General features: G+C 44.7%; 1 protein-coding gene across 1 annotated transcript in view; it reads left to right on the top strand.

The window, feature by feature from the left end:
* The window catches only part of RHBG (Rh family B glycoprotein), a 41,613-nt gene that overhangs the window by 12,655 nt on the left and 4,734 nt on the right, over positions 1-24,224 (top strand). Inside the window, exons 2-8 of the mRNA XM_030186345.1 lie at positions 10,869-11,055; positions 15,033-15,183; positions 19,532-19,679; positions 20,192-20,358; positions 21,625-21,762; positions 23,225-23,358; positions 23,687-23,808. Coding sequence (XP_030042205.1) covers positions 10,869-11,055; positions 15,033-15,183; positions 19,532-19,679; positions 20,192-20,358; positions 21,625-21,762; positions 23,225-23,358; positions 23,687-23,808 — 1,047 coding nt within the window. The remainder of the gene's footprint in view (positions 1-10,868; positions 11,056-15,032; positions 15,184-19,531; positions 19,680-20,191; positions 20,359-21,624; positions 21,763-23,224; positions 23,359-23,686; positions 23,809-24,224) is intronic.

The raw sequence follows: 24,224 nt of genomic DNA on the forward strand, positions 1-24,224 counted from the left end.
TTGAAGGCAGGAAGGTGGAACCAAGAAAACAGTTTGTATTTCCACTCTGTGGAAAATACTACTACTACTACTATAAATCACTTCTATAGCGCTACCAGTTGTACGCAGTGCTTTACAATTGAACATGAAGAAAGACAGTCCCTGCTCAAAAGAGCTTACAATCTAAATCAGGACAAACAAACAGGATCAATAAGGATAAGGGAAGGACAGACAAAAGGACACGATAAGATAAAAGTGACAAGTCAGGAGTCGAAAGCAGCATCAAACAGGTAGGCCTTTAGCCCGGATTTGAAGGCAGCCAGGGATGGAGCTAGACGTAATGACTCAGGAAGTGTGTCCTATTTAGGAAGAATGCGGACTCTCTATAAAAAGTATGTTCTCCTTGGGAAGAATGTGCACCAGGGACGTAGCTGCTATGGGGCCACGGGGGCCTGGGCCCCCGTAAATTTGGCCCTGGACCCCCCTGCCGACGCCCCTCTCAACCCCCCCGCCAAGCCACTGTCGCCGTCTGTACCTTTGCTGGCGGGGGACCCCAACCCCCGCCAGCCGGAGTCTTCTTCCTGCGTTTGGTTTCTTCTGAGTCTGACGTCCTGCTCCACGTACAACGTGCAGGATGTCAGACTCACAGAAACAGAACGAAGCCCTGCAGATCGCAAGGCTTCGTTCTGTTCCTGTGAGTCTGACGTCCTGCACGTTGTACGTGCAGCAAGACATCACACTCAGAAGAAACCAAACGCAGGAATAAGACAGCTGGCGGGGGTTGGGTCCCCCGCCAGCAAAGGTACAGATGGCGACGGATGGCGGGCGGGTCGAGGGGGGGTCAAACTTGTTAGAGTTGGTGCTGGCGGCGGCAGGGGGGTTGTCGGCGATGGCAGGGGGGGCGGCGGTGCCAGGAGAGGCTAAAATGTGCCCCCTCACCTCGGCTCTGGCCCCCCCTACCGCTGAAGTCCAGATACGCCCCTGATGTGCACTCTTTGAGAAAAGTAAGTGCTCGTTAGGAAGAATGCACACAATTGGTGAAAAGTTAACCTTAGGAACAAGGTGCACTTTTTGTGAAAAGTGTGTGCTCCTTAGGAAGAATGCACACTCTTTGTGAAAAGTAAGTGCTTGTTAGGAAGAATGCACACAATTGGTGAAAAGTGCACCTTAGGAACAGCATGCACTTTTTGTGAAAAGTGCACCTTAGGAACTGCGTGCACTTTTTCTGAAAAGTGTGTGCTCCTTGTGAAAACTGTGCTCCTTAGAAAGAATGCACACTCTTTGTGAAAAGTAAGTGCTCATTAGGAAGAATGCACACAATTGGTGAAAAGTGCACCTTGGGAACAATGTGCACTTTTTGTGAAAACTGTGTGCTCTTTAGGCAGAATGTGCATTTTGTGAAATGTGTGTACTTTTTAGAAGGAATGAGGAGTAGCCTAGTGGTTAGTGCAGCTGACTTTGATCCTGGGGAACTGAGTTTGATTCCCACTGCAGCTCTCACCACAGCTTACCACACAGAATTCCCTTCTTCCCTACTCATGTCAAGAACCTATTTTTTTCAGATTCAAAATGTTCTTGAATTCTTGGTTCTTTGAACAGGCCTTTTGAGGTGACGAGAGATGAAGATTTCTGCTTCTGTCCAGTTTCCTTTTTGTGTTCTTATACCCTTTTTTTTATTTTATTGCTATAAACCACCTTGATGTGGTTTTAAAGGCTGTCAATTCAACAAATATAGTAACATAAGGCCCTTTTACCAAACTGTGATGAAAAGTCAAATGGGTCAATGGATTCTTTTTCTAGTTTTTGAATTAATGATCACGCACTCATTTTCCCATTAGGGTGCGAGCCTATTTTGTAGGCAATGCAGCTGCGCTTAGCGCAGAACATGCCTACTCTCCGTGGAAAACACGCACAGATCACAAAATGTCCGCAGGACATCTGAGCACGCCCCACGCTAAGGTTTTTTGGCTGTGGTAAGCACACTTTAGTGCTTACCGCAGCTTATTAAAAGGATCCCATAGTACATGTTGGCAGATAAAGAACTGTACGGTCCATCCAGTCTGATGGGTCAATGTTTGGGCTATGGTGGTCAGCGCCACGGGCTTCTTATACTCAGCTCCAGATCTTACCCCAATTTCGGTGCTGAATATCTGTGTATGTCCAGCTGCCATGGCTTAGCCGGGTACCCGATATTCAGCTCAGTACCCAGATAAAGTTAGGACAGTCCTATTTGATGGCCTAACCTTATCCAGGCACTTTTACCCAGTTATTTATTAGGATTTATTTACTGCCTTTTTGAAGGAATTCACTCAAGGCAATGTACAGTAAGAATGAATCAAACATAAGCAATAGACAATTACAGCAGTAAAAATATTCAAATAACAATACAAAGTATGGCAAAGTCTACTACTTACAATGTCAACACAATATGTAACAGAACATTTTATTTATTTATTTATTATATTTGTATCCCGCACTTTCCCACTAAAAGCAGGCTCAATGCGGCTTACATAATAATAGGTAACAGAATTTTGTTATGTAAAGTAGGAAATTAAGTATAACATAATAGAAGGATGGATGGGTAGTAAATGGATGGATAGGTAGGTAGAGACAGGTGATAGAGAGAGGAGGGTAAGGTGGGAGATAGATTCTGGGTCAATGTCGTTTTCTCTTCAGTATATGTAAGGTAGATGGGTTCGTGAGATTAATCTGGGTCTTTTGGGTAGGCTTGTTTGAATAGATGGGTTTTTAGTGCTTTTCTGAATGGTAGGTGGTCATGGATTGCTCGGATAGGTCTAGGGAGAGCGTTCCATAGACGGCTGCCCAGGAAGGAGAAATTGGATCCATAATCAGTTTTGTACTTGAGACCTTTACAGCTGGGGTAGTGCAGGTTGAGGTACTTTCATGAGGATACAGACATGTTTCTTGCTGGAAGGTCGACCAGATTTATCATATAGTTCGGAGATTCTCCGTGTATTATCTTGTGGATTAAAGTCTGGGCTTTGAAATTGATATGTTCTTTGATTGGGAGCCAGTGCAGTCTTGCACGGAGAGGAGCTGCACTCTCAAAACGTGATCTGCCAAAGATGATTCTTGCGGCTGTTAGGATATAGGCTTTTAATACACAGCGTAGGGTGTAAGCAAAGATGGAACATATAGATAGGTAAGAAAGTAGGAAGAGTTAGAAAGTAAGGTGATTGATTTAAAAAAAGTTGCTCGACTAAATATTGCTGTTAATCAGGTAAATCCTGGCACCATCCTGCCCCTGCACTAATCAGTTAATATGGCAGCAGTCAGCAGAACCGTCGGATTTAAATGCTGCTAAATATTAGCTTGGGATCCAGCCATCAGGTTTTAACTGGATAGGAGCTTCTTACTCAGCTAATCTCTTTTGGATATTGATTCCTAAATAAATAGTATTTACTGCTAACTAGTGCATTTTACGTTGTGCTCACTTTTCTGTAACTTAATTTATTTCTCTTCAGTGAAAACAGTTCAGAGGCTTCAGGTGACAGATGGGCAAGAGGCCATGAGAATTCTGACAAGGTATTGTTCGCTTTCAGATCTGCCACGTTATCCAGTTTCAAGAGAGACATTTTGGCCAGTTTTGGATTTCAATTTAGATCCCAAAGCATCGTGGGATTTGTAGTCTCTGATTCTAACCATTTACAGCAGTGCTGCAAGTCCCATAATGCATTAGGGTCAGGTTGCCAGAAATCCAGGACTGGCCCAAAGTCTCCCTCCTGGAACTGGGTAACTTGGAAGCTCTGCACTCTACTTGCATGCAGGGGCGTATCTGCGTGGGGCCACAGGGGCCTGGGCCCCCGCAGATTTCGCCCTGGCCCCCCTCCCCGCCGTCAACCCTCCCCCGCTGCTTACTTTTGCTGGCGCCGAGGTCCGACCCGCAATCTCCGTTTTTCGTCTACCTCCGTGGCCATGCTTCCAGGAAGTAACGCTGCAGTGCTGATTCGTTGAATCCAGTTCGGCGTCTGACGTCAGACGTCGAACTGGATTCAACGAATCAGCACTGCAGCGTTACTTCCTGGAAGCATGGCCACGGAGGAAGATGAAAAACGGAGATTGCGGGTCGGACCTCGGCGCCAGCAAAAGTAAGCAGCGGGGGAGGGTTGACGGCGGGGAGGGGGTGGAGAGAGGCGGCGGCGGGGGGGGGGGGAGGGAGGCAAAAATGTGCCCCCCCTCTCTGGCTGTGGCCCCCCCTACCGCCGGATTCCAGATACGCCCCTGCTTGCATGACTGTCCACAGAAAATGTTACAACAGGAGGAGAACACAAAAGAAAAACAACAGGAATTAAATTGAAATACTTACAAAAACAATTAGTCAGGAAACTCCTGGGAGATGGTGGGGGCATCAATGTTCCTTCTTTCCCACCCCATACTTGTGGGCACCTGAGCATTCACTGGAACTATCTGCTAATCTCTGCTGTGCTGAGCTCTTACTCATAAAATTACTCTGGAGTGTATCCAAAACAGACCCTGCTAAGGTCACTGGCTTCAAATATTATCCTAATGGTAAAAGTCACCTCTCTCTCTCTCTCTGTTTGGTTGCTTTACAGTTTCTACTCTATAGCTCATTAGTTAGAATTTCCCACTCCTTTTTCACGTATACATTAGCACTGCACTGTGCAAAAACCTGCCAAAGCCCAGGCTGCGTTTTCCTTCATTTCTGCAGGGCTGGTGTTAGACATTTAGGTGTCCAGCGCAGAAACTGGGAGGAAGCCTCAAAGAGTGCCTGCAAGCTATGCCTTCTTTGACTTGAGGCTGGCTTGAGGCCCCCTGGGGCATGGAGGCCCAGGGCATTTGCTTGTCTGCTGTCCCCTAATGTTAGCCCGATCTCTCCAACATAATTGTCTAATGATGAAGAAACAGCGCGAGAAGGCGAAGGCCATGGCCAGAAGGAGGCTAGGCTGTGTAGAGAGGGGCATAACCAGCAGAAGAAAGGAGGTGTTGATGCCCCTCTACAAGTCGTTGGTGAGGCCCCACTTGGAGTATTGTGTTCAGTTTTGGACGCCATATCTTGCTAAAGATGTAAAAAGACTGGAAGCGGTGCAAAGAAAAGGTACGAAAATGGTATGGGATTTGCGTTGCAAATTGTACGAGGAGAGACTTGCTGACCTGAACATATATATCTTGGAGGAAAGGAGAAACAGGGGTGATATGATACAGACGTTCAAATATTGGAAAGGTATTAATCTGCAAATGAACCTTTTCTGGAGACGGGAAGGCAGTAGAACTAGAGGACATGAATTGAGGTTGAAGGGGGGGCAGACTCAGGACTAATGTCAGGAAGTATTTTTTCATGGAGAGGGTGGTGGATATGTGGAATGAATTCCTGCGGGAGGTGGTGGAGATGAAAACGATAACGGAATTCAAACATGCATGGGATAAACACAAAGGAATCCTGTTTTGAAAGAATGGATCCGCGGAATCTTTGCAGAGATTAGGTGGCCGGTAATTGGGAAACAAAACCAGTGCTGGGCAGACTTCTATGGTCTACGCCCTGATCGAGACTGAATAGATAGGGATGGGCTGGAGTGTAAATTTTAAGAGGCTTCGATGTTACCTTCAGTACTTAGTACAAGAACAGTGCTGGGCAGACTTCTACAGTCTGTGCCCTGAGAAAGGCAAGGACAAATCAAACTCGGGCATACATATAAAGTATCACATACCATGTAAAATGAGTTGGGCAGACTGGATGGACCGTACAGGTCTTTATCTGCCGTCATTTACTATGATGTCAACTGTACCATGGCAGCAGTTGGTGACCGTGGACCCTGAAGCAGGAGTCAAAACCTTGGCCAAAATCGGTCCGTGGATAGTTGATAGAGATTCAACAGACGACTGGGTGGCTGGAAAGCTAAGTCTCTTTTCACATTTACTTTAAACAGCTTTATGAAAGAGCTAAAACAATAAAGATAGGAGGTTTTTCTGCCAGTGATGAGTGTGTGGGCCTCCCTAAAGTTGATTAACACATTAACAAAGGAGTGTCCCAGCATTTCTTTGAGTGGAGGAGGGTAGTTAGTGGGGTCCCGCAGGGGTCTGTGCTGGGTCCGTTGCTTTTTAATGTATTTATAAATGACCTAGAGATGGGAATAACTAGTGAGGTAATTAAATTCGCCGATGACACAAAATTATTCAGGGTCGTCAAGTCGCAGGAGGAATGTGAACGATTACAGGAGGACCTTGCGAGACTGGGAGAATGGGCGTGCAAGTGGCAGATGAAGTTCAATGTTGACAAGTGCAAAGTGATGCATGTGGGTAAGAGGAACCCGAATTATAGCTACGTCTTGCAAGGTTCCGCGTTAGGAGTTACGGATCAAGAAAGAGATCTGGGTGTCGTCGTCGATGATACGCTGAAACCTTCTGCTCAGTGTGCTGCTGCGGCTAGGAAAGCGAATAGAATGTTGGGTGTTATTAGGAAGGGTATGGAGTCCAGGTGTGCGGATGTTATAATGCCGTTGTATCGCTCCATGGTGCGACCGCACCTGGAGTATTGTGTTCAGTACTGGTCTCCGTATCTCAAAAAAGATATAGTAGAATTGGAAAAGGTACAGCGAAGGGCGACGAAAATGATAGTGGGGATGGGACGACTTTCCTATGAAGAGAGGCTGAGAAGGCTAGGGCTTTTCAGCTTGGAGAAGAGACGGCTGAGGGGAGATATGATAGAAGTGTATAAAATAATGAGTGGAATGGATCGGGTGGATGTGAAGCGACTGTTCACGCTATCCAAAAATACTAGGACTAGAGGGCATGAGTTGAAGCTACAGTGTGGTAAATTTAAAACGAATCGGAGAAAATTTTTCTTCACCCAACGTGTAATTAGACTCTGGAATTCGTTGCCGGAGAACGTGGTACGGGCGGTTAGCTTGACGGAGTTTAAAAAGGGGTTAGATAGATTCCTAAAGGACAAGTCCATAGACCGCTATTAAATGGACTTGGAAAAATTCCGCATTTTTAGGTATAACTTGTCTAGAATGTTTTTACGTTTGGGGAGCGTGCCAGGTGCCCTTGACCTGGATTGGCCACTGTCGGTGACAGGATGCTGGGCTAGATGGACCTTTGGTCTTTCCCAGTATGGCACTACTTATGTACTTATGTACTCTGATATTATAACATATCACACCGATATCTGTAGATATCCTATATTTGATTCACACCTAAATTTAGCCATGCCAAGTTGGGTTTCTGTTACTATTTCTAAAACAGCATCTCGGAGCACAAATGCCATTATAGATTTGGTGCTCAGCGGATGGCATCAGAGTCTATAGGCAGCTGCCATGTCATGCAGTTGCCCCCATAGTAAATAAAGACAGTTAAATACCAGCACAACCCATTCTTTCTGGGCAAACTGGATGGGCTATGTTGGTCTTTATCTGCTGCTCTTTACTATTGGCCTGATATTCAGCTGGCAGAGGTCAGTGTTTTGCTAACTGCTGCGGCTTTATCCCCAGATATTCAATGCTGGGCCATGTCAAGGCTCCAGCACTGAATATCTGGGTGTACGCTTGCGATCAAACCTCAGCTGGTTAGTGCAATATTCAGCCGTTAACCGGTTAAGAAGAAAAGCATAAAGAAAGGACTGGGTTTTATGTGGATTCCATGGCAGGAAGGTTGAACGCGTTAAAACTACTGGTCTCCCACGCCTTGAGACAGCTTGTTTTTCCGCGAAACTCTGGCCAAAGTCGGTGAGACGGACCAACCACTTACACGCTGTTTACTGCACTTGAAGTTTAAGTTAAGTCGTCTTTCACTTCTTTTTGTGGATCCATCCATAGTCAATTCTGTGAAGTTTAGCATTTTGAACTCAAAGAAACAAGGGGGGGGGGGGGGGTTAATGCCAGTGATGATAAATAGCCCACTGATATTCTTCGAACCTTGTTTTTGAAAACAACTATTTGGGTTGGTGGTTGGGCTGGTTTCAGAGTCTCCCCCCCCCCCCCCTCCTTTTTCTTATTTAAAACTTTATGCACTTCACAGAATCATAGTCATCTTCATATGCCTCCAACTTCCCTTTCTTGGGTACTCGACTGTGGAACGCCTTACCTAAATTAGTTAAATCAACCCAGAACTATCTAAAGTTTAGGAAATTATTAAAGTCCGTCCTATTCAAAAAGGTCTACTCTCCAGATGCAACATAATCAGTTCAACGTCTTGGTCTCAAATTAATCCAGAAACACCTGAATCTATTTTCTTTACTTTTCTATTGTTTAATACAATACCAAACTTTAATTTACTGTTTGTAATGTTTTTAATATGCCATTAGTATGTATTCTTGACTTAGCCTGCTGTAAGCCACATTGAGCCTACAACCAGTGGGAAAATGTGGGATATAAATGCTTTAAATAAATAAAGTCTTGAGAAAGTATCACTTGCCATTATCTTAGAGAGATCGTTGATGTTGTATAGTATCGATACTCTCTATTCCTTGTTGTGATATATGCCTATTTATGTGATTACCTTAGCTGGTTAAGTGCTGAAAATCGGCACTTAACTGGCAAGATAGCGACCCTGGAATGGCCAGAAAATATCTGGTTTCAACTTAGGCACTAAACAGATATTTTCCTCAGCGCTATCTGGTTAAGGGCCACTATATAAATGGCCAGTAGCTTTTCCTGACTGTTTAAACTGCTTTGAATATTGGGCTGTATGGTACTACCTGTAACCACTGAATCAAAGTGGACTGGAGGCTTTGATTTCTTGTTAATGCTGTGGCTGGCAATGTCTGCTCTGAGGAGAGATTTACAAGTACTATGATGGTGGTGGAGGGGAACGGGGACGAAGGATTTACAACAGGCAGAAATTCATACGCAGTCTGTGAGAACTATGGAGAACAAAAATTGAGAGCTGGATGTCTTCAAAGTTTTAGTAGCCAAAGACAATATTAATAGCAGGAGAATGGAGACGTTGCTTGATTTCATGTGTCAGAGAAATATTCATGTTCTCGACTCTCCTCAAGATCCTAATCTCCGTGGAATGGAAGTATTTTTAAAAAGAGGTGATTGACTGTTTCCATTTTACTAAAGAGATATCACCACCTATTTTTCTGCTAAATCCATCTCACACAGGAACTTCAGTGATCCTCATCTGAAATGGTCCAGGGCAAAGGGGCGCATTTTTAGTGGATATGTTTTGAGACTGTTTTGGGACAAAGTCTACGACAATTTCCATTTGAAAATTGCCCTGGGTATAAAGTACCTGCCGATATATCTGCCCTTGGTTCAGTGCAGACAGATTTTCTAGGGGAAACAGGACATGCCAGTACATGCCACGTGTAATTTTTTGATTGTGCTCAAAAGATGCCCTCCCTACCCCCTTTCCACAAACTATATGCATTCTCATAGCCAGACTGATTGAAGGAAAGGCAATGTACGGAAAGATAATTTAGGGAAAGGGAAATGGGACTTGATATACCGCCTTTCTGAGGTTTTTTGCAACTACATTCAAAGCAGTTTACATATATTCAGGTACGTATTTTGTACCAGGGGCAATGGAGGGTTAAGTGACTTGCCCAGAGTCACAAGGAGCTGCAGTGGGAATCGAACTCAGTTTCCCAGGATCAAAGTCCACTGCACTAACCACTAGGCTACTCCTCCACTACCCACAAAATGGTTTTGAAAACTGTATGCCAGGATAGTGAGAATAATTTAACCATGCAACTTGGTTTTCCAAAATATAGTTGAAACTTGTTTGGTCAAGATGGGGAGAGGGGGGAGGAGGGTTATATTTTCTTTCAGGTACTCTGTGAAATATTCAAAATCCTTGAAGAATGGTAATACAGGCTTTTGGGATCCATTTCCACTTATTGTTAAACACGTCCTGCACCACTTTCTTACAGTAACATTTGTTAGACAAATTTTGTCCTTTTTGTCATAATAATCAGAAATTAGCATGATGCATTTGGACATATAGAGAGAAGGGGCTCTCATGTTTATAGTAATTCACTCTCAATGTTAAGTAATTTTGCTATTTTCTTCACTTATTTCTTTTTGAGTGACTAGGTTATTTATTCTCCAGCTAGGACTGTATGGAGATAGATGGGCTATAAATTACTTATAACAATAATTTATGTGAAAATCAAAACTGGGAGGAAAAATGCCCAGGTTGTTGAAAAGGAGGGCTTATGATATTGGAAGCCTGAAGGAGCACAGCAAGAGAGCTAGACCTGTTGCCATACTCCCCTAAACCAACAAAAAAACCCTTCCATTGATGGAGATCCTGTCACCTCCTTCCTAGGGAACGTATTCCAGTGCTCAACCACCCTCACAGGTAGAAAGTTCCTCCTAATGGAGGACTGGAGGTATAGACTACAAGGCTCCGAAGCCAAGGTTCAAATCTCACTGTTGCTCCCTAAGCCCATAACCTCCCTGCCTGTCTGCAGTGAATCTGGATTATAGATTTGGCTAGCTGTTGTTCTATAATGTACATAGGTTCATGTCCCACGGGGCTTAAATCTAATGGCCTGCCACCTCTATAACCAGACATTCCAGATGTCAGCTGGCACTGAATGTATCTTTAGACACCATGGCTGTTTTCCTATAGACCTAGAATGGGAGAAAAGCATTTTTAAATCAGGCCCTAAGTTTACATTTGAGCTAAAGGAGGGAGAAGTGACCTGACCAAGATCATAAGGAGCTTCTCTGATTCTCAGCCTCCTGCGCTAACCGCTAGACTACTCTTCCATTGATAAGGTATGATGGCAGAAAAAGACCAAACAGCCTCTCCATTCTTCTCATCCATGAAGAAGAGTTGATCCTGTCCTCAGCATCTCTCCTAGACCACCGTCAAGTCACCCCTCAATCTTCTCTTTTCTGGACCAATGAACCCAACTCCTTTCTAAAGGCTGAATCCTAACCCTGCATCTCTATTTCTAGGTTTCCAGGACGTTCACACCATGATCTTCATCGGCTTCGGCTTCCTGATGACTTTCCTGAAATGTTATGGCTTCAGCAGCGTCGCTTTCAACTTTCTGATTGCGGCATTTGGCCTCCAGTGGTCAACCTTGATCCAGGGATTTTTCCATGGCTTTCACGATGGCAAAATTCACGTTGGTATTGAGAGGTATTGCTGCTTTCTTCAGCTGTTCTTGCTGTGTTATCATTTAAGTATTTCAAAATACTGCTGCTTCTTGACCACATGACTGTCTTTATCTGTTCAAACTATATTCACTCTTCAGACATCTTAAGGGGAAAATTATCAAGGGACATAGTAATCAGCTGCTTTACATACATTTGCATGTTTTGCGTCTCATTACTATGTAACGTGGGGATGACCTAAATAATGTGATAGGGCACTGCAAAAAGCGTTAGCACCCTTTAACACATGTTAAGGAGGTAAATAATGCGGGTTAGTGCCCTAATGCAGCTTGATATTTAACCCCTTAAGGTGCTGCTGTCTCCTGTTCTGAGATGTCTCTTCAGCAGTTTGTGTTGAAGTCATAACTTGGCTGCTGTCGTCTCCTGTCTGAGGAGTCTCTTCCGCTATCCAAGCTGTTTTCATACTTCAGGTGTCTCTTTCCTTGAGGTCTGTAAAACCTTTCCAAAGGATACCCCCTACAATGGATTGCATGAACACATCTGCAACTTGTGTCCTGCACATCATAAGGGGGCCGTCTTCTTGTGGAAAGATGTCCTTACTAGAAAGGTGATATGAGTATTCTATGTGCAGGACTTATACTGCAGGGGAAAGATGTCCTTACTAGAAAGGTGCAGTGCATACTGTAGGGGTCTAATAGCAGAAATCAGCTTGTGTTAAGTGTAAAAGTTGCACACTAATCGATGGAGGCATGCCCAGCCTGTGACATGTGCATTAGTGCCTGTAGAACCTGGTTACAATTAGCACGGTTTATTTATAGCATTTGTATCCCACATTTTCCCATACACAAGCAGGCTCAATGTGGCTTACAAGTCAATAAGAAATAGGGTCAGGTAAGGGAGGTACATGTGTAAAAAAAGGTACAAAATAATAAGGAATAAAATGGTCCTTTGAGGCAATACAATGTAGAGTCTATTGAGTAGCATCAGTAGGGTAGGCCTTACCAAACAGATAGGTCTTTAAAGAGCGCCTAAAGTCTTGATGATCATGCAGCGTTTTCACACAGTTCGGTAATGCATTCCACAACTGCGTTCCTAAGTAGGAGAAACTAGACGCGTAGGTGGTTTTTGTATTTAAGACCAATGCAACTGGGATAATGAAGATTTATATAATTACGAGATGATCTGTTTCTGTTCCTCGCCGGAAGATCAGGTAAATCAATCATATAATCCGGGGCTTCACCATAGATTTTTTTTGTGGACCAGCGTACAAAGTTTGAAGGTAATACGGTCCATAATTGGGTTCCACTTAGTGCCCACTATTTGAGGAGACCCTACATGGAGCTACGCTAACTGCACAAATGAAAAGTTACAGCATGCATTAAGTAACGCGAGCGCCCTGCATTGCGCAGTCCTCACCCTTTCTCTGCCCATGACCCGTCTGGTTCCTGCCCACTAACACAATATGGAGTTAATGCAGAAATGAACGTGTGCAAACTGTTATGCCACTGCGGTAGCTGCTAGTGATCTTCTGTAGTAGCAGTTAATGCACTGTAATTTATATACTAACAGCTTATCAATAGAAATCAAACAAAATAAAACATGGAAAAGAAAATAAGATGATACCTTTTTTATTGGACATAACTTAATACATTTCTTGATTAGCTTTCGAAGGTTGCCCTTCTTTGTCAGATCGGGTTCTACATGGAACGTTGCTACTCTTTGAGATTCTGATGTGGAATCTTGTCACTCTTTAGCATTCCGGAATCTTGCTATTCTTTGAGGTTCTACATGTAGAGAGGTGTGGTAGCCGTGTTAGTCCACTCTTAAAGGTTATCAATAGAAATCAAACAAAATAAAACATGGAAAAGAAAATAAGATGATACCTTTTTTATTGGACATAACTTAATACATTTCTTGATTAGCTTTCGAAGGTTGCCCTTCTTCCTCAGATCGGAAATAAGCAAATAATCAAGAAATATATTAAGTTATGGCCAATAAAAAAGGTATCATCTTATTTTCTTTTCCATGTTTTATTTTGTTTGATTGCTATTGATAACCTTACAAGTGGACTAACACGGCTACCACACTCCTATACTAACAGCTTAACACTGTTTAGTAAAAGACTCCTTTAGTTAACCTCAGTTGGGGAGTGGAGGAGTGGCTTAGTGGTTAGGGTGGTGGACTTTGGTCCTGGGGAACTGAGGAACTGAGTTTGATTCCCGCTTCAGGCACAGGCAGCTCCTTGTGACTCTGGGCAAGTCACTTAACCCTCCATTGCCCCAGGTACAAATAAGTACCTGTATACAATACGTAAGCCGCATTGAGCCTGCCATGAGTAGGAAAGCGCAGGGTACAAATGTAACAAAACAAAAAAGAAAAATTCTCCACTCAATATTCAGCCGGTGGCTGTCCGTGGTTTTGAAACACTGATCACCATGGGCAGAATTAGGCTGAGATTTTCAATGCTGGGCACTGAATATTCCCAATAAACAGGACCAAGCATAGATGCGGGGATATTTAATGCATAACAACATCAATTCTCCCAGCAAACATTTCATAAAGTATCAAGTTTTAAATACCATCAGACTTGCAAGTGTATTCATATTCACACTAATACATTTTTTTACTAAGGGGATCCTCAGGTATCCCCTTACAATGCAAGTGCAATCAACAATCTCTTTCCTAATGTAGCACTGCATACTCCTCATTGGTCCCTCATTTTTTATATCAAAAATTTGTATCAAAAATTCAAAAGCTACTTAGCTTAGAAAAGGAATGGAGCCTCTGCCAACACGGCCAGGTTTCCCAATCTTCTTCAGGACAGAGCTCCAAAATAGCATCTTTAGTCTTGTCATATAGCTTCAAAGAGTATCCTGAAGAAGATTGGGAAACCTGGCCATGTTGGCAGAGGCTCCATTCCTTTTCTAAGCTAAGTAGCTATTGAATTTTTGATACAAATTTTTGATATAAAAAATGAGGGACCAAAGTGATCGTTGATTGCACTTGCATTGTGATACCCGAGGATCCCCTTGCTAAAAAAAATGTTTTAGTGTGAATATGAATACACTTGCAAGTCTGATGGTATTTAAAAATTGATATTTTAACAATGTTTGCAGGGGCCATTGAATATTGGCATTTGGTCAGGCTCGGGCAGGCAGCCAACTCTTATGGTGATCCTGGCCAATATTCAGCCAGGATACACAAAAGCCATGTCCCCCCCCTCCCACCCCCTTCACATAATCACTGACCCCCTTCCACCCCCCGACACAATTTTGGCCCCTCACCTTCCCTCTGACAGAATCTCGAATCTCCCTCTCACCTTCTTGAAACAACTGCACACCTCCCTCCCTGACACAATCATAGACTCCTCTTCCCCCCAGTTAGAACAGACCCCCCCCACCTTGGCCTACCTTAGTCCCTGCTGGTTCAGTGGGGTGATAAGAGACAGGAACGAACCCCACTTGCTCCTGCCCCTAGCAGCACTCTGTAAAGATGGCTGCTGCAATTTCTAGCTGTAGTCTTGTGGTACTGGCAGTGGGAAAGGAGGTCTGAGATTGTGTCAAGAGGAGTTGAAGAGGGGTCAGTAATTGGTTCGGGAGGGGATGTGGGAGGGGCAATCAGAGCATGCTGGGGTGGGTGGGAGGGAGGAGAGGACACTGTGCTCTGCAGGCCAGGACCCAGAAGTTACGTGGCTGATGACTGATATTCAGTGTCAGCACCACATTGCTAACTGGGCAAAGTTAGGACTGCTTTTCATGTGATCCTACATGCCTGGTTATCTGCTGGCACCACATAACTCCTGGCTCCTCCCCGACTCTGCCGCTCACATGCCCGCTTCCAACATGGCTGGCGAGTGTGGCACTGTCCAGTTAGGTGTCAATGAATATTGGCGACTAGGCATTCACAAGTTCTTTAAACAGGCAGGAGGCTCTGTTGCCCATTTAAAATCACTTTGAATGTTGACCTCTGTGCCCATATCTTGTATCTCTTCTTCATTGCCAGTATGATCAATGCTGACTTCTGCACTGGGGCCATATTGATTTCCTTCGGAGCAATTCTGGGGAAGGCCAGTCCTGTCCAGCTGCTGTTCATGACCTTGTTTGAAGTGACACTCTTTGGGATTAACGAATACATTATACTCAATATCATTGGGGTAAGTTGCTTTATACAGAAGCCATTAAGGGTCTTGGCTCCCCATACTCCCCAACCCACATCTTCTCTCATCTGTAGGGAACTATGGTGATTGACCCCCATCCTCTCTCCTCTGTAGGAGGTCCTGAAGAGCAGAGATACAGCCAATCTTTTCAGTTCCCACATCCCAACGGCACAATGCCAGGATTCCATGATGTTTACTCCTGGGATAAGCAGCATGGAATCTGTTTCACTCGTTTGGGATCTTGCCAGGTACTTGTGACCTGGATTGCCCACAGTTGGAAACAGAATACTGAGCTTGACGGACCTTCAGTTTGTCACAGTGTAGCAATGCTTATGTACTTTACAAATGAAAGGCTGGATCTATCATGTTGGTTGGTTACTATATGGAGGGTTTATCACAGAAGCCTTTGATTGCTTTATTACACATAACATTTGGCAGGCATGGCTTGCAAAGACCAAGCTTAGCTAACCGCATCGTGGCCTTGCTATAAACACAGTCTGTTTCCTTGAATTTCCATGTCAAAGGAACCATCAGTGGATCACTCATATTTTCTCAAGGTCTCGCTCCAATGATTTCCACTGAGCATGTAAATAGCTGACATTAGCCCAAGGCTTCCTGACCCGAAAGGTTTGAATACACCCAATGGCCTAGCAAGGACTCACTCCAGGGTTCAAAGATATGTGGTACGAACAACCAGATCCCACTAAACTAATGAGCAAGACAGACAGCAAAACACCAGTTTATGAACAAAGTAACAGAGTGAAGGAGTAGCCTAATGGTTAGTGCAATGACCTGAGCTTGTAAGAAGCTGGGTTCAGTTCCCACTGCTGCTCCTTGGGAGCCTGGGCAAGTCACTTAACCCTTCCTTGCCCCAGGTACAAAAACAGATTGTGAGCCCAGTAGGGACAGAGAAAGTACCTGCACAGAATATGTAAACTGCTTTGTTTGCACCACAGAAAGATGGTATATCAAGTCTTATCAGTGCTATGAACATTACATTTTAAACTATGATGGCTGTAATAATGTATTAGGGTTGCTGAGTAAGTTTAGAAGAAGTCTGGGAAACACTCATCCAGCATTGCCCATATTTTTTTGTTACATTTGTACCCCGCGCTTTCCCACTCATGGCACGCTCAATGTGGCTTACATGGGGCAATGGAGGGTTAAGTGACTTGCCCAGAGTCACAAGGAGCTGCCTGTGCCTGAAGTGGGAATCGAACTCAGTTCCTCAGTTCCCCAGGACCAAAGTCCACCACCCTAACCACTAGGCCACTCCTCCACTGTTGCTACTATTGGAGATTCCACTAGCAACATTCCATGTAGAAGTCGGCCCTTGCAGATCACCAATGTGGCCGCGCAGGCTTCTGCTTCTGTGAGTCTGACGTCCTGCACGTACATGCAGGACGTCAGACTCACAGAAACAGAAGCCTGCGCAGCCTTCTACATGGAATGTTGCTAGTGGAATAGCAACATTCCATGTAGAATCTCCAACAGTAGTAACATTCCATGTAGAATTCCCAACAGTAGCAACATTCCATGTAGAATCTCCAATAGTATCTATTTTATTTTTGTTACATTTGTACCCTGCGCTTTCCCACTCATGGCAGGCTCAATGCGGCTTACATGGGGCAATGGAGGGTTAAGTGACTTGCCCAGAGTCACGCGGAGCTGCCTGTGCCTGAAGCGGGATTCGAACTCAGTTCCTCAGTTCCACAGGACCAAAGTCCACCACCCTAACCACTAGGCCACTCCTCCACTCATTTTCTCTTACTTGGCCCAAAAATGAATCATTCTTAACTTTTACTTTCTTTGGGCTTCCAACCTAATCAGAGCCTCCCTATGCCTATATTCAGCTACCTGAGATTTCCTCTCCATTTTTATTTTCTTCTTTCTGCACTTTGTTTGTTACCCCAGCCAACCCACCAGGAATGCTCTGGTTCGCAGACCACTGCGCCCTCTGGACTCCACAAGTGGTGCTTTGAATCATTCAATAGGTGTCACTGTTGAGTGGTGGCTAGAATGCCCTCCCTCCTGTTCACTTGGAGTATTTTCAGCTCCTGCTGATGCAAGAGGGCCAATCTCGGTTCAGAAGCGGAATCCAGGCTTCTTACAGAGCAGTGAGTCAATCTTCACATCTTTCCTCACGAGCGTCTTTAAGGCAGATCTTCCCAAACTGTGGATCAGGACTCCAAATGGGGTTTGAAAATCCCTGTTTGGGGCCACGACCTGAGTGGGCTCTCCATTATTCTACACCTCTAGGGGGTCACGCAATTTTATTTGGTCACAATTATGGGGTCATGGCCACAAAAAGATTGCCAAGCACTGCTCATTCTAGGAAGCACCATGGGGTATATTCTACAAGTAGTGCGTTGTGAGGGGTTTTATAGAACACTGCACCTCACCCTTAAGAAAAGTCCCTCTCTAACTAGCCTGGGCCACCTTAAGAGCACTGATCCCACCCTGGGAGGAAGTGAGCCAGGAGGGGCGGAGTCAATACTTGGGAGTTTAAAAGACAGAGCCAGGCTGAGGTTAAGAGAGGCCCAGGGAGGGAAGACTTGAATCCCCCACTGTATGCTGCTGAAGCTCCCATTTCATTATCGTGACCTGGGTGAGGTAAGCCATTGTTACTGTTGGACTGAATCTTACAAGTTTTGCTTGACCTGGCCCTCAGAGGAACTCGAGAACTTATAGGCTGTTTGGGGCGTGGCAACTCCAGCAGTTGCAGACTTGTTTGGCCGACCACCAGAGGCCTGCTTAAGACTAGATGTACTTAACTGCAGATGTTTTCCTACCCTATGTCTCAGGGCCTGTGAAAAGAACAGGCCAGAGGATTCCTTTGAATAAATATTTGTTTCAGCCCTTTGTCCAGCTGTTATTTTACTGGCCCACTCCCCAACCCTCGCGCGGGGTCTCACATGCCTAAAAATCGGCACCAAAAAATTTAACGAGCTTAACTCAATTCTGTAAAGAGTATCTGTCCTTTATGTAATCACGCTTAGGCATAAACTGCGCTTAACTGCAGGCACTTTGCTCATGCTATGAGCAGTCTTAAATGCCAGCACCTACAGTTTAGGCGCAGTTTGGTCATATTCTATATGAAAGCGCATAACATTTGGGAACGCCCCCAGAAAAGCCCCTATCCATACCCCCAAATATGTACACGCATTAGGGTGTGCACATCACTATAGAATACGCGTAAATCCTTATTATTGCCAATTAGTTCTATCACCCAATTATCAGCGCTGATTGGCTCGTTACTCAGTTAAGTCACACTCGCTAAATTGGGTGCGAGCCCAATTTAACATGCATTACTCTTAGTGTCATATATAGAATTTGGCCCCATGTGCACGTATAGTTCACAGAATAGTAGCAATTAACACGTCATTCCATGTGTAAGTGCCAGGTGTTGTTCTATAAAGGACATGCCAAAGTTGTTTAGCACGTAACTACAAGGGGGGCGTTACACATGGGATGAGCATGAGTGGGCCATGTGCGTGTTGTCAAATGACTCGAACAATTATAGAATTACTATCAGTTGTGCACATTGCATAATGCACTTAGGCTTCCAGCTTCCATTGACCTATCTTAAGTGGGTGCATCTAAATTTTTGCACGTCAACATGGCTTTGTGCTACTATTTCTATAACGGCTTAAGAGTACCTAAGTGCCATTATATACCATTGGTTACCGATTGAGTACCATATACACTTTAAACTCCTCCTGCTTGCTTTCAAAGCTTTCCGACAAGGCAACCCGGTTTATTTATCTTTGCATATTCGCCAGCCCAAACTCTAAGATCATTAGATGACCACCAAATGGTCCAACCTGGATCACGCATGGCACAAACGGAGAGCACTAGACAGTGCATTTTATTTTGTGTGACACCAGCTCTCTGCAACACTATGCCTCTCACTATTTGCAGTGAGCTTTCCCTGAAAATTTTTAAGGCCCTATTAAAAACCTGGTTATTTAGGCAGGCCTACAATCTCAGGTGGCGGCATTGCAATTTCTGTTCTCCAGCACCGTTAATGGATATGTTACTCTTATACCTTTAATGATGGATGTTTGCCTTTCCTATCTTTTTATTGTAGTTCTTTTTCAATTTTATTAGTCTGTACACCGCCTTGCCCTGCAAGTCAATTAAGACGGTATAGCAAATTCTGAATAACTAACTAGCTAAATAAAATATAGACTTGGCATTAGGTTTGACCCATTGCGGTTTCAACATTTTGGCACAAAGTTCTAGAATTGTCCACTAAAGCATGTCATAGGACGTCAATGAACTTGGTATCATGCTTTGGTCTGGCCTATCTAAGAGGTTGGGTCTCTTCTGTTTTTCTGTTCAGGCTAAAGACGCTGGAGGGTCCATGACTATCCACACCTTTGGTGCCTACTTTGGACTGATGGTCTCCTGGGTCCTTTACCGACCACAGCTTAACAAAAGCCGTCACAAAGAGGGATCAGTATACCACTCAGACCTCTTTGCCATGATTGGTAAGAAGTTAAATTTGACCGAAAGCTAGAATGGTCTAGGCCAGGTTGCCAATCTTCAAAAGGCTGAGCCAGCCCTGGTTTTGGTACATGTATGAACCTGTAGGGCCGATTTCTTTAAGAAAAAGTGGATTACAACTCCGTTGATGCAGTGAGGCCACAATTAAGACTGCACTGGCATGTCAAGTTCCAAATTATTTGATATACACCTATAAAACAGAGATATCTAAGCAGTTTACAGTAATTATTAAAAAATGGGGGTGGAGACCAGGTAAAAAAAAATGCCAAGGGCAAGAACATTACAAGAGAAACAATAAGGGAGGAACAAGAGGAGAGGTTACAATTCTTAGAGAAGAAACCAGAGGAAAGGGTCAGCACAGAAATCCAGATCATCATGTGAAGGGCTTTGCTATCCTGTTTTCAATGACAAGAATTGTATGAATACAGATTTATTTGATAAGAATGGAAAAGACTGCAGAACTTGTCCATTGACCACTGCTGTTCTCCTAACCTAGGGACGATTTATCTGTGGATGTTCTGGCCAAGTTTCAACTCTGCCATCACAGCTCATGGTGATGACCAGCACCGGACTGCAATGAACACCTACTACTCACTGGCAGCCTGCACCCTGGCGACCTTCGCCATGTCCGCTCTGTTGAGCGGCGAAGGCAAACTGGACATGGTGAGCAGAACCACTCGCTCTCTCACCCTCCTCGTAAAGGGCACAGATGGAGAAGCTTGCCCTTCCACATCTTCAAGTATCTCCCATGATACAAATAAATTAAATGAGTAATCAAATCATAAGCCACAGACTTTAGCAAACACACATATGTAAAAGACAGTATAGAAATCATAGTACCGACCAATAAAAAATACATAGCATCAACTACTAAAAACATACATATACTTGGCATATGATTTGATTACTTATTTGATGATTTATTTGTATTATGAGCTTTTACGATTTTTACTAACATGTTTTATAGCTCCTGATGCAGCCCTTGAAAAAGGCGAAACATGACCGTGTCAGCCTTTTAACTATTTATGCATTTTATGTGGTGAATGAATGTTGACCTTTTATTAGCATCAACTGCTGTTTTGTTGCCACTAAGGAATTATCCTTATAGGGCCATATTTAGTAAATGACACTCAAAGTTAGGCACTGGAAAAGATCTGCGCTAAACTCATTTGATAAGGGGCGTGCCGTGTCAAGCGCCTTTCTTGAATAGCGCCTACAGCAGATTCCCACGCCCAACCTCGAGTGCGAGGACTTATGCCTGCTGAAATCTAGCATAAATCTTGGCCTGAAAGTTGGTCATGGTACTCTGGAAATCTCTAACATCGCACCCATGGTTTTGGAACGCCCCTGACCAGCCCATGGCCACGCCCCTTTTGGGTAGCAGCTTTATAGCATAGCACCTAGGCAGATGCATTGCAGCCAATTAACATCAAGAATTGCATGTTAACAGCTCAACTGATTAATTTGGGTGCATTTTGGGTGACCTGTATAGACTCCGGAAGATTGTGTCCCATAGTTCTAAGGGAGCAAAACAGATGGAATTCTTGTCTCTACATACACATGGTTGCATATTCTGATATTCCAAGTCTATGATCACTGGAACATCATGCTACAAAATAGCTCCAGGGGGAAAGGTGCAACCGGTCATAAATTTGCTCCTTACAAGCCCATATATGCTGCAGATGGGGAAGACGCACCCAGCTTGTCCTTTGTGACGTGATACTATTTGGTGACCCTGTTCTCACCAAATTTGGGGGGTTATGTTTGTTGCATTGCATATGGATTGATTTTGATGGCTGCGTCACGTTGGGGATTATTTATAAGTCAATGAATTGAGTCCCTGACAGTGAGTATTTGCACAAGATTTTAAAAAAAATTGTGGTTCATTTATTTCTAATCTGGAGACTTGAAACTGTGCTCTCCACCCAGGTTCACATTCAGAATGCAGCACTAGCTGGGGGTGTGATCGTCGGTACATCGGCAGAGATGATGCTGACACCTTTCGGAGCCATGATTGCTGGGTTTCTGGCTGGTGTTATCTCCACTCTTGGATTCAAGTTCCTCACTGTAAGTCCCTGCTAGTCTGCTATGAGAATCTTTTCCATACAGAATAGTGCAGTGAAGTAGGACTTACTATTTACAGGACACAGGAAGCCCTTCAGTCCTAAAAGCAGGGCTTTTCTGTGCTGATATGTGACAGTACAGTGTATCAGCACCTTTTTTTCCTTGCCTGCTCTTCCCCCCCCCCCCCCCCATCACTCTCCCTGGGTCCAGCACCTCTATTTCCCCCTCCATCCTGGTTCCAGCATCTCTCCCTTTTCTTTGCCCTCTCCCACGCACCTTCCCGGTTCCAGCATCTGTCCCTCTCCCTCCCTCCCCGCAGTCCTTCTGACTTTTTCCCTTTGCCTGACAATGGCACTGTGTCAATTAAATCAGCTTGCCTCGGGGCTTTGGGCCTTCCCTATGATTTTTCCAGCAACTTCCTGCTTCCGTGAGGGGAGGACACATTACAGGGAAGGCCTGAAGCCCCAAGGCAGACTGATTTAATTGATGCAGTGCTACTACTGGTGGCAAAGGGAAAAAGTCAGAGGGACTGAGAGGAGGGAAGGAGAGGGATACACACTGGAATCAGGAAAGGGGGCAGGAAGGAGAGAGGAGAGACACTGGAAATGGGAAAGGGTGGAAGGAGAGAGAAGAGGGATACTGGAACAAGAACAGGGGGAGAGGAAAGGAAAGAGGAGAAATGTTGGAACCAGGAAAGGGGTGAAAGAAGAGAGAGGGGAGAGACGATGGAATCGGGAGAGGTTGGAAGGAGAAAGGAGAAGGACGTTGGAACCAGGAAAGAGAGGGGAAGGAAAGGGAACAGATGCTGGACTTGCCATATGAAGGGGGAAAGACAGGTGCTGGACCCAGGGATAGAGAGATGGAGGTGCTGGCCTACTGGATCTAGGAGGAGGAGAGGGAGGGAGGACAGACAGACAGACAGGAAGAGGTGCTGGATCCCAGGCCTTAGAGGAGAGGTAGATGAATAGGGATAGATGCTGGACCAGTGGAGGGGGGGAGAGGGTAAGAAAGACAGATAAGGGGAGGAGAGAAATGGAGGGGGAGGAAGACACTGGGCCCAGGAGGGAAAGTGGAGAAAAGACACTGTACCCAAGATGGCAGATGATGGAAGTGGGGAGGAGAGGGGAAATACTGGATGGAAGTGGGGAGGAGAGAGAGAGCAGACAATGAAAATGGGCAGGAAAGAGGAACAAGTTGTAGGTAGACAGTCAAAAAATGGAAATTTAAGATTGGATAGTAAGAAAGAAATGTGGACAGAGGCAGAAAATAAACTGAAGAAAGCTGAAAGGAAAAGGAGAGAGAAAATGACAAATGAACAGAAATCCTGGCAATAGAGGGAGGCTGAAACCTGGAAGGGGGGGGGGGGGGGGGAGAGGAAAGGGGTCAGATGCTGGAACCGGGATATGGTGAATCTTGTTCCCATTGAAGACGTCTGTGACAGCCTTGTATGTTTTCTCACCTACAGCCCTTGCTAGACTCAAAGCTGAAAATACAGGACACCTGTGGTGTTCACAACCTCCATGGGATGCCTGGTGTGATGGGGGCAATTATTGGTGCCATCGTGGCAGCTTTGGCTACAGCAGACATCTATGGTTATGGGTAAGAACTGATCTGGTATCTAGCATTTACTGGGACAAAGACCTCCCACCACTGCGCAAGCTGATGGATAAGTTTTCTCTTGTTTTACCGTGACTCTAGTTCCCAACTGCGGGGTGGTGTTTGGCCAAGGGAGAGGGATGGGGTGGGAGGGCTAGTGGTGGGAATATATTTAGTTTTGCTAAAACCAGAATGCTGAAATATTCTCCTAGGGGGATTCAAACCAGACAGGACAAGTTCTCACACCCCTCACAGGCACCACAACCTGAAGATTTGCCGTATTAGGATGTTCTGTATTTTTTACAAATTTTGTCTGCTTGCTCTCCTGCAGGATGGATGATGTTTTCCCCTTGATCTCCGACGGCTCCCGGACAGCTCAGTCCCAAGGGGTATACCAGATTATTGCCTTGTTTGTGGCACTGGGATTTGCCCTCGTTGGAGGAGTTCTGGTTGGTGAGTGCCATGTCGAAGCTATGTCCGCAAATATCTATTTCTAATGTTCTCACTGGTAAACAGGGTAGCAGATCCTACAATATTTTAGTATAAGGTCAAAGAATAGGTTATGTGTCCCCCTCCTTCCCCAAAGTCATAGGAGCCAACTTTCCAAAATGATTGGAGGTGCTAAACCCAATGGAAATGACCTCTCCCTGGACACAATCAAGGAGTTTGGTCAAAATTGAGGGTGCTCAAGCACCCTCAGCACCTACAGAGTTGGCACCTATGCCCAAGTTACTATACAACAGTGGTTTTCAACCCAGTCCTCAGGGGCCACCTGGCCAGTTGGGTTTTCAGGATATCCACAATGAATATGCATAAGATAGATTTGCATCATTTGCATGCACTGCCTTCTTGGTATGCAAATCCCTCCA

Source organism: Microcaecilia unicolor, chromosome 14 (genome assembly GCF_901765095.1).
Source record: "Microcaecilia unicolor chromosome 14, aMicUni1.1, whole genome shotgun sequence".
NCBI classification, from domain to species: domain Eukaryota; kingdom Metazoa; phylum Chordata; class Amphibia; order Gymnophiona; family Siphonopidae; genus Microcaecilia; species Microcaecilia unicolor.